At 38.5% G+C, this 13458-nt stretch overlaps 1 protein-coding gene across 1 annotated transcript; it reads right to left on the reverse strand.

Moving 5' to 3' along the window:
• Positions 1–934: 934 nt before the first annotated feature.
• On the reverse strand, positions 935–13077 carry spam1 (sperm adhesion molecule 1). Its single transcript, XM_044125759.1, has 4 exons — positions 12920–13077; positions 4484–5399; positions 2978–3067; positions 935–1383 (listed from the first exon to the last, which is right to left on the reverse strand). The coding sequence occupies exons 2-4, from the start codon at positions 5387–5389 to the stop codon at positions 1054–1056; spliced, it is 1326 nt and encodes a 441-aa protein (XP_043981694.1). The 5' UTR covers positions 5390–5399; positions 12920–13077; the 3' UTR covers positions 935–1053.
• Positions 13078–13458: the final 381 nt, after the last annotated feature.

Consider the following 13458-nt stretch of genomic DNA (forward strand, 5'->3'; position numbering starts at 1 on the left):
TTCTATTATGTTATATGAGTCACGCATGTGAGTGTAGGTATGTGTGTGCATTTATTTATCCATCCATCCATCCATCTTCTTCCTCTTATCCGGGGTCGGGTCGTGGGGGTAGCAGCTTTAGAAGGGAGGTCCAGACTTCCCTCTCCCCAGCCACTTCCATCAGCTCCTCTGGAGGAATCCCAGGGCGTTCCCAGGCCAGCCGAGAGACATAGTCCCTCCAGCGTGTCCTGGGTCTTCCCCGGGGCCTCCTCCCGGTGGGACGTGCCCGGAACACCCCAGGATGCCTCCTGACCAGATGCCCGAGCCACCTCAACTGACTCCTCTCAATGTGAAGGAGCAGCAGCTCTACTCTGAGTCCCTCCCGGATGACTGAGCTTCTCACTCTATCTCTAAGGGAGAGAGCCCAGCCACCCTACGGAGAAAACCTATTTCGGGGGCTTGTATCCGTGATCTCGTTCCATCGGTCGTGACCCAAAGCTCATGACCATAGATGAGGGTCGAAACGTAGATCAACTGGTAAATAAAGAGCTTTGCTTTTTAACTTAGTTCTCTCTTTTCACCACAACAGAGCAGTACAGCGCCACTTCACTCCAGACGCTGCATCAATCCGTCTGTCGATCTCCTGCTCCATTTTTCCCTCATTGGTGAACAAGTTCCCAAGATACTTGAACTCCTCCACTTGGAGCAGGACATTCTCCCAGGCAATTCTGGGGAAGGCACACTATTCTTTTTCAGCTCATTTATTTATGCATTTTTTATATAGGTATGAATTTTTATTTTATTTATTGAGATGATAAAAGAAAGAACCTTGTTACATTTCAGCCAACACTGGATTGCAAATGTGTTGAACTACACAAAGTTTATTTTGTTCTTGTTGGTTCAGCAGCTGTGTGAAGGAAGGAAAAATATCCCATTGCAGGAAACAGGAATTTAATGTTTTGCCTCATATCTTTATTTTGTGAGCAAACATTGTTTATGATGTGATTTCCTCACAGCAATGACTATACAACTACAAGAAGGCAGCAAGGGCCATTTATTTACTCCCGTCACAATTTAAACCCTTATAAGTTGAACTTGAGTTGGACGCTGCAGCTCGGGCGAGCAGCTCCTCCCAGCATAGCACTGGCATGTGAAGTTCTCCACCCAGTTGCTGAGGTCGCTGGCAGATGGGAGACCGACGGCAACGTACTTCCCCCTTGCCTTTAGGATGCGGAAGGAGTTGGGGTTCAGGTGAAGGTAGTGAGCGGTGTTGTAGTTCTTCCTCACACAGCGGCCATTTCCCTTACACAGCAGCCTACTGCACAGCATGGCGGCTGCAGTCACATTGGCAACATATGGGCTGAGCGTGGAGGACAGGTACTCAGACAGAGACTGGCAGGCGGCCTACAAATTGAAGGAAATTGAAGGATCAATGAGCACAATCATCTACATCTACTCATACCAGGACCAATTCGTAACCTGATTTTGTACCTATTGACATTTTATCCCTTTCATACCTGTAAACACATCATCCCATTCCCATCAGTTTTTCACTGTTCTTTAGTATTTTCAGGAATTGTGCAAATTATCGCAACAGTGTTTCTTCATGATGCAGCTTACAACTGTTCTTAGGTGCATGGCTGGAGAAGTGGTTCAGTGGATGAGTAGTTCTGCCAGGTGTTTGCTAATTGCTGCTGACTTTCAACATTATAAGATGATATAATGTTCAAAAAAGTCACATAATACACTCCCTTTAATGTTTTCAAGATGAAAAAAACCCGGCATCTTTAAATCCCTGTTAGTTCAATTGACATGGTGCCACCTGTCAACGTCCAGTGGGTTTGTCAGTGACTGACCGATTAGTGGTGACAATTTGTTTAGAAGTGAAACATTCCTTACCTGGAGGAACTGAACCCGCTTTACCTTTGCTTCTCAACGGAGATAAATTTAGTCTGAGTTACACAAAATACAGGATTGCTGATTTCACTGTCTAGTGGTAATACGCAGAATTGGAAGTACTGAGGTGGATTTATGGCCTGAGCCAAAGAATGATTCTTCAATTCTTAAAATCTTGATTTAGATTCCGTATGACAATAACTCATTTCATAAAACTGAGGGAAAAAAGATCACTCTAGTTTTCTAACCACCAAACCATAGAAACTACTCAATTTAGGTTTGTTATGATTTGTAGATTGAATGTAGGATCAAAATCCAGGCAGGAGCTTGAGATGATGTGTGATGCGTTTTCTTTAATTTAAAAATGAAAACTTACAAGTCTTGCGCAGTGAGGCAGCAAAACAGCAGGGAAAATATTAGCGGAAACTGCAAGGTGCAACAAAAGCAGACAACTATGTAAAAGGAGGAGGGATGATGACATGGGCTGCAGGCGAGGCAGGCGGGTCAAAGGGAACGCCCAGAGCAGCAGGCCGAAGGGGGACAAACCAACACTAATGGTGCTAAGAAGAAGGAAAAGCTTAAAACTAACAGACACAATAAAGGACGATACTAATCTAAAAAAGCTAAATGTAAATGCACAAATAGCAGATAGCAATAAATAAATTGACACTATTATGTATATAAATAAGGAAGCACAAACATGAATGCAATCCCAAAATTTAAATACCAGAGGGCCAATACAGGTTTAGAAAAATGTTTGTTTGACATTATTTTAAAGTAAACGACAAACCACAAAAGACTAACTGGTGGTTGACTGTTTCACGTAGATAAGAATACCTCAGTGTTTGTTCCTCTACACTCTATCTAAAAGAGGAAATGAAGACGTTCCGATTATTGCTGACTAAAGCCTGGTCATCTGTGTTCCTGTTTAGATATTTCAACAGAGTTTTTGTGATCATGTCTGCAGATCAACTTAGAAACCTTCAGTGATAGATCCTCTCCTCCTTTAGAGAGACAGGACAGCTATTCAGTGTGTATGCCAGCATGTGAATTTTATATCAACACAGATTGTTTGTCAATGACTTCAGGCCTTGAAAGGTACCTTACTGTTGTAGTCCCTGGTACCTCCCCAGATTACAACTCCAGAAGCACCCAGAGCTGCAGACTCTCCAAGGGTGTTAACAAGATCTATCTGAAAGGGCAAAAACACACATAAGTGACAAATACATTTTCATATCAGATTCCTGTTTTCTGTCACTCTCTTATATTCATTATTAATTATATTCATTTGGATGTTGGACATTTGGAAATGATCTAAAATCCTCTGCTCATGTAAAGAAAGTATCGAATGTTAACCAAATAAGATGACTGGAAGCATCCAGAACTCAGAGCTCCACTGACTTACGATAACAATCTCATCAAACTATGCTTCAAAAGAAAAACGGCAATGTGATGTAAATCCTGTAAAACTGTTTACAAAACAGACTGGAAATGGATTATTGAATCCACAAAAATACAACTCTAATAAATAACATTGGAAAAAGGAAAGCTTTCTATTTCAGACATGATATCTTCCACTTTTATTGGCTACTATTGTCAAAGGTCTTCAAATATATTTGTCTTTTATTTCAGTAGCATCATCTCACACTGAACGTGTTAGGAAACCTTTATTCTCAGCTCATTCATTAAGGGGAATTCAAATTTCACATACAGAAACAAAAGTGCCACGTTTCATTTGTACTAATAAAACACTTTCATTGAGGAATCCACAACTTCCTGTTTCTCTGGTGTTTAAAGTGTGGCAGACCCTTCAAAATAGGAAAAAAAACTACTAAATGCCATTTAAGTTAGATGGGTGTTGATTGTCAAATGTCAGGAAAAAACTAACATTACAACAGCTTATGGCCTGAATGTGCATATTTATGGTCAGAGCAAGAAATAAAAACAACCTGAATCATTTGAAAGCAAGGAAAGCAGGAATCCAGCTATAGCTTTAGCTTAGCTTTAGCTTTAGCTTTAGCATACATGAGGGTTCACTGCTGGTCTGAAAACAGCAAATACAATTCACACAAAAAAATTTTCATTATTTTGAGTAAATTGTATTCACACTAAACAATGAAGCACTACATACATTATGCAGTGCTACATAATATATTCCTAATAAATCTTCATCACAATATCAGCATAATGTTAATATCGCAATGGAATGCTTGGAATGCAACATTTTTTTGCATCTTTTCTAATATTTTGTGGCCCTAGTACAAGGAGTAATTTGAAGAAGTTGCCTGTTTTATGTAGACACAACTGTCTTCATATTGTAGTTTTCCATTCTGAATAAATGTTCCCAAATGAAATGTGCTTTTATAAAATGTTTACGAATATTAAGCTGCTGCAAAAAATGCTGAATTTATTTTAAGATTTTTAAACATCTCTGAACCAATAGTGCATCATTTAATCATAAATGATAAAAAACCTTTATTGACCTTTTTGCTTCTTGCGTCCAGTGTGTTGGTGCTGAGAACCTGAGTACTAATCCCAGAGGGCGTTCTGGGATTAGTACTCAGGGTTGAATGTAAACAATATAGAAGAAATGTTAAAAATGAATCACCTGAGTCTGAAACATTTGGGTCTGATCCCGGTACAGGGGTCTGGAGTAGACGTAGACAGGTGCAGTGTAGAGGTGTTTTGGCAGTGCTGCCACCCTCAGAGCCTCTTGGACACGATTACGGACATAGAGCGCGGCCAGGGGCGAGTTTCTCAGAGTCATATGGAGGTAGACGGACGGAAAGAGGGCGGTGCTTCGTTCCCACAGCCACAGCAGCTTGTTGTTCTGCTTCTTAGCTTTAGTGGAGCAACTCCCTGTATATCCTGGCTTGTTCCATCCATAGTTGAAGCAATCAGGAAGCAGATAGAAGCCCCAGCGGCGGCTTGGACGTTTGCCGATGCCAATGCTGATAGTTTTTTCCATGAAGCGTCGCCCAGCTAGCTCAAACTGGCTCTTGGCTGTCTGGGAAATTTTCTTTGTTGTCAAAAAGGGAGCCAGTTGCAATGCATGAGTAATGGATAGCTTCTGATAGATATGTTTTGATCCCCAGTTTTGGTCCCACAGAGGGCGCCAGGATTCCCAGTCGATCACAGCCAGCCCAGGAGAGGAATCTTGGGAGATATAGTGATCTATTGTACGTTTGGCCTTAGCAAGATGCTCTGTCAAGTTCCCGTTTTGGGGGATACCACCTTTGTAGATCTTGTGCTTGATTATGTCGACTTTAGGATACAGGCCAAGGCGATCTTCATAAAAGATGGTAAGAAACTGACCTGGCACAGCAGAAGGTGTGGTCACTGCCTGGAAGGCAGCAGTATCCAGTGGAATTTCAAGGTTTTTGCATTGGTCAGTGGGGGCATTCCATATGACCACAAAGGGATGATCACGAACCAGAGGTGGCTCAGTGGGTGGTAATGCAAGGACTGATATGATCATACAGAGGCCAAGACAGGAAAGAAAGGGCGAAGCCATCGTTATAGCCCTGGGAGAAGACAAGAGGCAATACATATAAGATCCAACAATACATATTGTTCTACATTATAGTGTAGTGTATAACATCATATTTCAACAGGTAGTTTTATAGCTGTAATTTAACTCCTATCCACCTATTTGCCAGGATGATTACTATTCTACTCTGTGCCACACCCTGCATGAAAATCCCATGTATGAAAGTATGAGGATTCTTCTGCATAATTCAGGTTTTTTTATGGGCCACCAGAACTGTGACTGACACAAAGGATAATAGAATTATTTGCAAGGATACATTGATCTTTGAAGTTTACTTATTTTTTTAAATTTGACCAACTTTTAATGTACTTACTATAAGAAAGTTAAGGTACAGGCTGACACAGAAGAACCCTGTGTTCTGCTGTGTAAACCATGCAGCTTGCTGACTGGTTGGACAAACTTTCAACCTGACAGTTATGGGAGAATTTTTCTACCATAATCCAAAAGCACACATGTTCAGTCTGAAAGCAGAATTTTATGTGTTTTGTTTTCAAAACTTTTTATACTTTTGCTTACATGTATATTTTGAGAGCTGAACTTCATGTCTTTCTTCTCAAAACGTGTAACGATTGCACTGAAACCTTTTCCTCGCGCTCAGACTTAGTCTCTGCTCGGAGCAAAGCTTTGCTTGCAAAACTCTCTGATTGCTTGATGGAAGTTCATATCGGGGTTCAGCCTCCGCTATAAAGGCTAACCGAGATTTTGTAGATCTTAAAGTTTTAATTATTCCCCAACATTGATCTAGATTATGCGACACAATGTGGCAAACACTGTTATTTATATCTAATTGTTTCACTGTCTAAAGTAAAATAGCTTCTGATTTTGTTTTGAAGGTTTCATAAAGACATGATGTGAGGAAGAAGAGGGTCTTTGCCTCTTTGCCACCTTATTCTACTCCATGGAATAAATCTGTATATTTGTTCAATGGTTCCTACAGTTGAAAACAGTTTCACAACTCAGTAATATTTTTGTGATGAATTATCACATAGTTGTCAAAGTTGCTCAAAAACATCAACATGAGATTCTGCAGCAATCAAAATGTTGTTAAAATGTTCAGAAACAAAAAAAATAACTTCTGTGTAAACCAAATGAATCCGACTCTGATTCCACAGCTGTCTCCGAATTGGCTAAAGAGCCACAAAAATATTTCCCACACAAAAAAAGTATGCATAAATCCCCCAAATAAATTCTGTCCATTACAGATTTATGTTTCTGAATTTCCATTTTGCATCATTATGAAGTGATCGCCTGAACACTCGCGGTGGTTGATTAGCTAACTTAAACACCTGCACTTCTGCTTATCTGTCAGAGAATATATGTGGGTCGCCTTATTTTTGTGTTAACTGAACCGAAATACTCCGAACTGCGCAGCAAGAGTACATGTTAAGGCAATAAAACTTAAGCTAGTATAATTAACTCTCTCCTCGCTAGTGATGTCAGTAACCACTTTTTTAAATAACAATCTAATGCATTGCTTTTTTAAATCCAGTAATCAGATTAAATGTATTTATCCAAATCCCTCTGCGTTAATATTTTCTTTTGTAATTTATTTCCTCTACTCTTCTCGGGGAGTAACCGCCGTTTCTATGCGACGGTTATCAGCAGCGACTGAAACGTAAACAATGGAGGGAAGGAGATGCCAATTTTGTTTCTGGAAAAACAGGAACTAATTTTAAGTTTCTGTGGTCAAGTCTGATTATAATAAGCAGCTTTAGTTTTTTTTTTCTAAAGTCGCTTGCAAATTAAATGAGTCCCAAGTTGCAGTTTTTTGGGCTTGTTTTTGAACGTGATGTTGTTTATTTGGGCTTGAAAATAAGCAGACATAAACCCCCAGGTGTCATAAACGACATCCAGGTCGTTTAGGTCAGGCTCTCACCGTCCATCATTTCCTGGATGATCCGTCCTGCTGTGTTTTTGTTAAGGTCAAGTTATTATATTTGCTCCAAATGACGTTGAGCTTCATGTTGAGCTCCAGAAAACTCCAGCAAACATCAAGACTAATATGAACAGCACAATAAACGTGAAAACAGCCATAAATGAATGTGTTGGTAAAGTTGTGCAGCTAAGCGGCATTATAATTATTATAATTATTAATACTAAGATAAGTGTCACAAAACTGTGCAGCCATCGGAGTTGTGGAGCCGCAGGAGGAGCTCTGAGGTCTGGAGAGGGATGAGGACTATCACCAGGTTCAGGTCAGCAGGTTGTGGAGCGGTTGAGGGCTACGGTGACAGAGCCAGTGAACTCAGTGTGTTTTTCAACAGATTTGACCCACTGGCCCCTGAACCTCCTGTTCACACCCCCATTGATGCCACTGCTGCTGTCCAACAACTCTCTCCTCCCAGTGGAGCTGGACTCTCTGACAGCGGTGTCAGAAAGAAGAATCCTGTCCAAGATGGTCTGCATCTTGGACAACGAGTCTCATCCACTTCATGCTTGCTGGCCGGATAGAGGAACGCAGGACTCATTTTGTCAAAGTGCACCACAGACAGTCATTTCTGCCTGTTACAATGTATTCCTTAAGATCTTTGTGTTATTTTTTTTAATGACTTTTGCATGCTTCTTGTGAAGAGCTCAATAGGACGGTGTTAACAGCAGCACCGTTGGATCAGTTGCTCGGCTGTCTGGCTCTGGTCTGCTCTCTCGTTCCCATAAACTCGCACTTTCAGGCTGAATACAGAAGTGATTCCATGGCTATAACACAGGACGGCTCCTTTATTTACCTTCTTCTTTAGGCTGAAGAAGCCGATCCGGAGTGAAGTGCAGGCTGCAAATTTTGCTGTGCGGCGTTAGATTTAACTGGTAACGACAAATATTTACAAGCCCACAAAATACGAAGCAATAGCGCATGTGGCGCACTGCAGCGCACAGTAAGTCAAGTGATGTCCAGTCCACTAATATAGATCACTGAAGACTTGCCATTTATGTTTTACAAAGGATCTTTAAAAAGCATTAACTGGCTGTTAGACTTTACAGCACGCAGCTGCTGCCGACTTATTGTCTGCACACAAATGCAGGCGCATAAAAAAAAAAACTGTGCAAGAAATATTGGTGGGGACTGTCCTCTTCTGTCCAAACTTGGTGGGGACATGTCCACAGCAGTTCTTCAAGAAGTTATGCCTATGATGTTAGGGAGTGTTGAAAACTTTTTATTATGGGAGACAAGATGAGGACTATGTATCACTCACGCAAGTCAAAGAGTTGCTGAGCCAGCAAAAGCAAATGTATACGGAGTTACTCCAACAACAACAGGACAATTTTAAGGGTTTTGTTAAAATCATTGTGGACACTACTAACACCAGAATGGACGCAATGACACGAGAACTACAGGACATTAAAACCAGCCTGCAATTTACACAGAAAGACATTGACGACATTAAAGTAGAAAGTGCTAAGCACAAGGACCGAAATGACACGGTGCAGTCAGACATATTTAAAGTATGTGAGGGTATGATGACTATCACGGATAAAATGGAGTACCTTGAGGGGCAATCAAGGAGAAATAATCTGGTTTTTGATGGAATTACTGAATCACCAAATGAGACTTGGGCTGAGACTGAGGAGAAAGTGAAAACTATTTTAAATGAAAAGCTAAACTTTCAACATAAGGTTGATATTGAGAGAGCTCACCGCACCGGTAAACATAGAGGAGACAGACCCAGGCCTATTGTTGTCAAATTTTTACGATACAAGGACAGATCAACTATTCTGCAGAGCACCAAGGCACTTAAGGGATCTAAGATTTTCATTAACGAAGACTTCACGGATGCAGTAAGGAAAAGGAGGGCGGAACTAATGCCGGACTTAAAAGCAGCACGTCAAAGAGGGGACATTGCTTACCTACGTTATGATAAGTTGATCACCCATCCACGTACTAGTACCCTAAATTATCCAACAATGTATGACAGACAGCCAGACATAGCTGACGTTCACTTCTGAAAGAGAAACATGCAACAGATCACGGCCTATGAGGATATAGAGTTACCCGTATTCCAACACAGAAACTATCATCAGCAAGATATTGAAACTGACATTGATCCTGATAACAACTTCTATAATGTCAGCAATGATAGTTGTCACTATTACAGCGATGATCAGTTCAACAACAGCATTAAAATGGAACAAAAGCTGTCAATAATTCACTTTAATAGCAGAAGCCTTTATGCAAATTTTGACAGCATCAAACAATACCTCCAACAACTTTCACAGACATTCAATGTTATTGCCTTATCAGAAACTTGGCTCAATAGTGATAAGGGCATAGACTTTGAAATCAATGGTTATGAAATGGTTTGTAAGAACAGAGAAAACAAAAATGGAGGGGGAGTAGCTTTATATGTTGACAAGAAGATTAATTATAAGTTGATCGAAACAATGTCAACTGTGATGGACAACATGTTTGAATGTGTGACTATAGAAATACTCGTGGAAAAAAGGAAAAATGTCTTAGTGAGTTGCATTTATAGAGCCCCTGGATCAAACATTGAAGTATTCAACAACTGGATAGAAGAAAAATTTATAACAATTAATCAAAAAATAACATTTTTCTGTGGGGATTTCAATATTGACCTTCTCAATCCAAATAAACATAGAATGACTGAAGAATTTATTAACACCATGTTCAGTTTAAGCCTGTATCCTAAAATCACCAGGCCCAGTCGCATTACATCGCACTGCGCTACCTTAATTGATAATATTTTTACAAATGTGCTGGAAAATAATTTAACTAGTGGAATATTAATGAATGACATAACCGATCACTTACCAGTGTTCATAGTCTACGACTGTAAGTGCAAAACAGACGATCAAAAAATAGAGACGCATTACAGACGGGTTACGTCTGAAGAGACACTAAAAGCTCTAGAAGCTGAGTTGTTGGCCTATGATTGGAGATTAATATATAAAATGAATGATGTGAATTTAGCATATGAAGAATTTCTAAAAATATTTAAAATATTATATAACAAGCACTGCCCAATCAAACAATATAACAGGAAAAGCAATCAAAAAAATGAACAGTGGATCACAAAAGGAATACAAAAGGCATGTAAAAAGAAAAACAAACTTTATAGAGAATTTCTAAAACATAGAACGTCTGAATCAGAAAACAAATATAAGAAATATAAAAATAAGTTAACTAATATTATAAAAACATGTAAAAAGGACTATTATCATAAATTACTGGATAGGAATAAAAACAACATTAAGGAAACATGGAATATTTTAAATAGAGTTATTAGAAAAGCTAACAATAACAAATATCCAGACTATTTTATAGATAATGAACAGAATATTACTGATTTGAAAAGTGTCGTCAATAAATTCAATAGATTTTTTGTTAATATAGGACCTCAATTAGCAGAAAAAATACCGACTACAAAAACTGCAACTCAGCAATATCTAATTGAGAATAATCCCAGCTCCTTATATCTCAAGCCTGTACTAGAAGAAGAAATCATACACATTGTGAATAACTGTAAAAATAAGACTTCCACTGACTGTGATGATCTGGACATGAAAACTATTAAAATAGTAATTAAAGGAATCTCTAAACCACTAACTTATATTTGCAGTTTATCATTTCAAACAGGATCATTTCCCAACAAAATGAAAATAGCGAAGGTCAAACCAATGTATAAAACTGGCAACAAACACCTCTTCACTAACTACAGGCCTGTTTCTCTTCTCTTTTCCAGGATCAAACTTCAAGATCCGCAATTTTAGAACAACAAGAAAAAGCTTCTGTATTTCAATTAAAGGTGTAAAGTTATGGAATAAGTTACATGAAGATTTAAAACAAAGCAATAGTTTAACACAATTCAAAAGAAAGTACAAAGAGGTAATTTTCAATAGATACACACATGGGGACAGAAAGCAATAAGGTGTGTATTGAAGATAACAACTTGGTGTAAGGGTTTAGAAAGAAAAACCAGTATAAAATGGGAAAATGGATAGGTAAATATTAGTAACTGTTACTTCTGACTGCCACTTTGATTTTGATTTTTTTTAATGACAGTAGGACTCTAAAGTCTCAAGTGTTTAGGGGTAGGAGTTTATAAGTTCTCACTTCTTCCTACCTCATTTTGAGCATGATATGTTAACTGAAACTAAAAATCTGTATTTTCTCTTCTTTCTTATGCACTTCTTGTTACTGTGCACTATTTTATTTTTATATTTGTATCATGTTCGAATAAATTTCATTTCATTTCATTTCATTATGTGTTTAGTGTCATTAGATTTACAAAATCTTGGTTAGCATTCATAGCAGGAGCTGAACCCTGGTATTACACCAAGAACTATAGCTAATATTAGCTGGCATTTTGACGATGGACATAAATACAGTATTGTACCTTCTCCCCTTCACAATAAGAGCATACATTCTGGTGTGAAATATATACATTGTATATACGTCACAGTATAGTAATATTCTATTCACAAATATAAACGCTAATATGTCCATCTAACTTGTGAAACGTTATCCCCCGAGATCTCACATCAATAATCCATCAATATGAACAAAAATATCTGATACTGCTGAGGCTTCTGCTACAATCGACAGCAGCCACAGAGGCACACATTCTATTGGCTGAGAGGTTGCTAGACGACTGTGCCAAAAAGGCAGTTCAATGTTTTGTAAGCGAACAGAGACTGAGTCTGATCACAAGGAGAAGTTTTGAGTACAAGTATTACAAGATTTGAGAAGAAAGACATAAAGTTCTGCTCTCAAAATAAAAATATAAGCAATAGTATTAAACGTTTTGAGAACAGAAATCTTGCTTTCAGACTGAACATGTGTGCTCTTTGATTATGGCAGAAAAATCCCCCCATAGACAATGGTCCAACTTAAACAGAATTATTGTCTGATTGTTCATTGTTACATGAATTTCTACAGGAGCCTTCAAAAAGGTAATATTAGCCTTAGTATGAGCAATAGATTACAGTACATAGTAGTATGTGTAAGGTAATATGTAATACGTTGCAAAAATAACATTCTAGGTTTACATAACAAAATAAAAGTCAAAGAAGTACTTTTGTTTTGATAAACTGAACAGCTGAGACTTTCTGTAACATTTGTTCTTTGTCAAATGTTTCAGGAAAACATGACAATACTTTTAATCAATTCAAACATCATGCCTCATCAGAGGTTAGAGTATTAGTTTAAACAAGTTAAAATGCAGTGCTGACGACATCACCTTGTTATTTGAGAAAATTACATTTGGATCTCAATATGGAATGTTGAAGCTGAAGAAACCTGAGATATTACAGGCTAAAGAAACATTATTAAAATGTCTTATTTGTTTTTGTTCCTTTGTCATCAGTCCAAACAAATATTATTCAGGTTACTTCAAAGGTTAACCCTACCTAAACTTTTCTCGCTTACTAAAGAGGTGAAAAAACAGACCAATATGCAAAACATGTTAAGTAATTAAGTAAAAATGAAATACTTTCTATAGAATAAATGTGTATTTCTCTTCAGAAGTCACAAATTCTTACCTGCTGCTCTCTTGAATTAACAGTCAAGATCTGCCCAGCATTTCTTAAGTCTTCTACATTTGATGGTTTGTTGAGTCATGTTTGAGCGGAAGTGGTTTTTTCTTCTGGGTCTATCTGATGGAGGTTGTGCTGTTTGAGAAGAACCTGGCTCAGTAGAGTGTGATGAGGTGGCTATTTACAAAAAACTGCAACAACACAGGTAAATGGGAAAACTTCAACAAAAACCTGTGTACATTAAAAGTATGTTATTATTATTTTGTATAAAAATAAACTCTAAAACAGAAGTACAGGTGAGCTAGAGTCTTCCTTCAGGTGTCATGAGGTGCGTGTTGAGGAGGTGAGGCAAACGCAATGGAACCAGGTTGCAGTGAATAAATGAAGACTTTAATAATGAAGAAACAAGTTCAAAGTCCAAAAATCCTGGCAGAACAGCTGAGCGGAAACAAATGGCTTAACGCTGGTAGCAAACAGGATAACGAATGGACACAATGACGGCACGAGCAAACATCAGACGAGGACCCGACAAAGACACAGACACA

Source organism: Gambusia affinis, linkage group LG08 (assembly GCF_019740435.1).
Source record: "Gambusia affinis linkage group LG08, SWU_Gaff_1.0, whole genome shotgun sequence".
Classification (NCBI taxonomy): Eukaryota; Metazoa; Chordata; class Actinopteri; order Cyprinodontiformes; family Poeciliidae; genus Gambusia; species Gambusia affinis.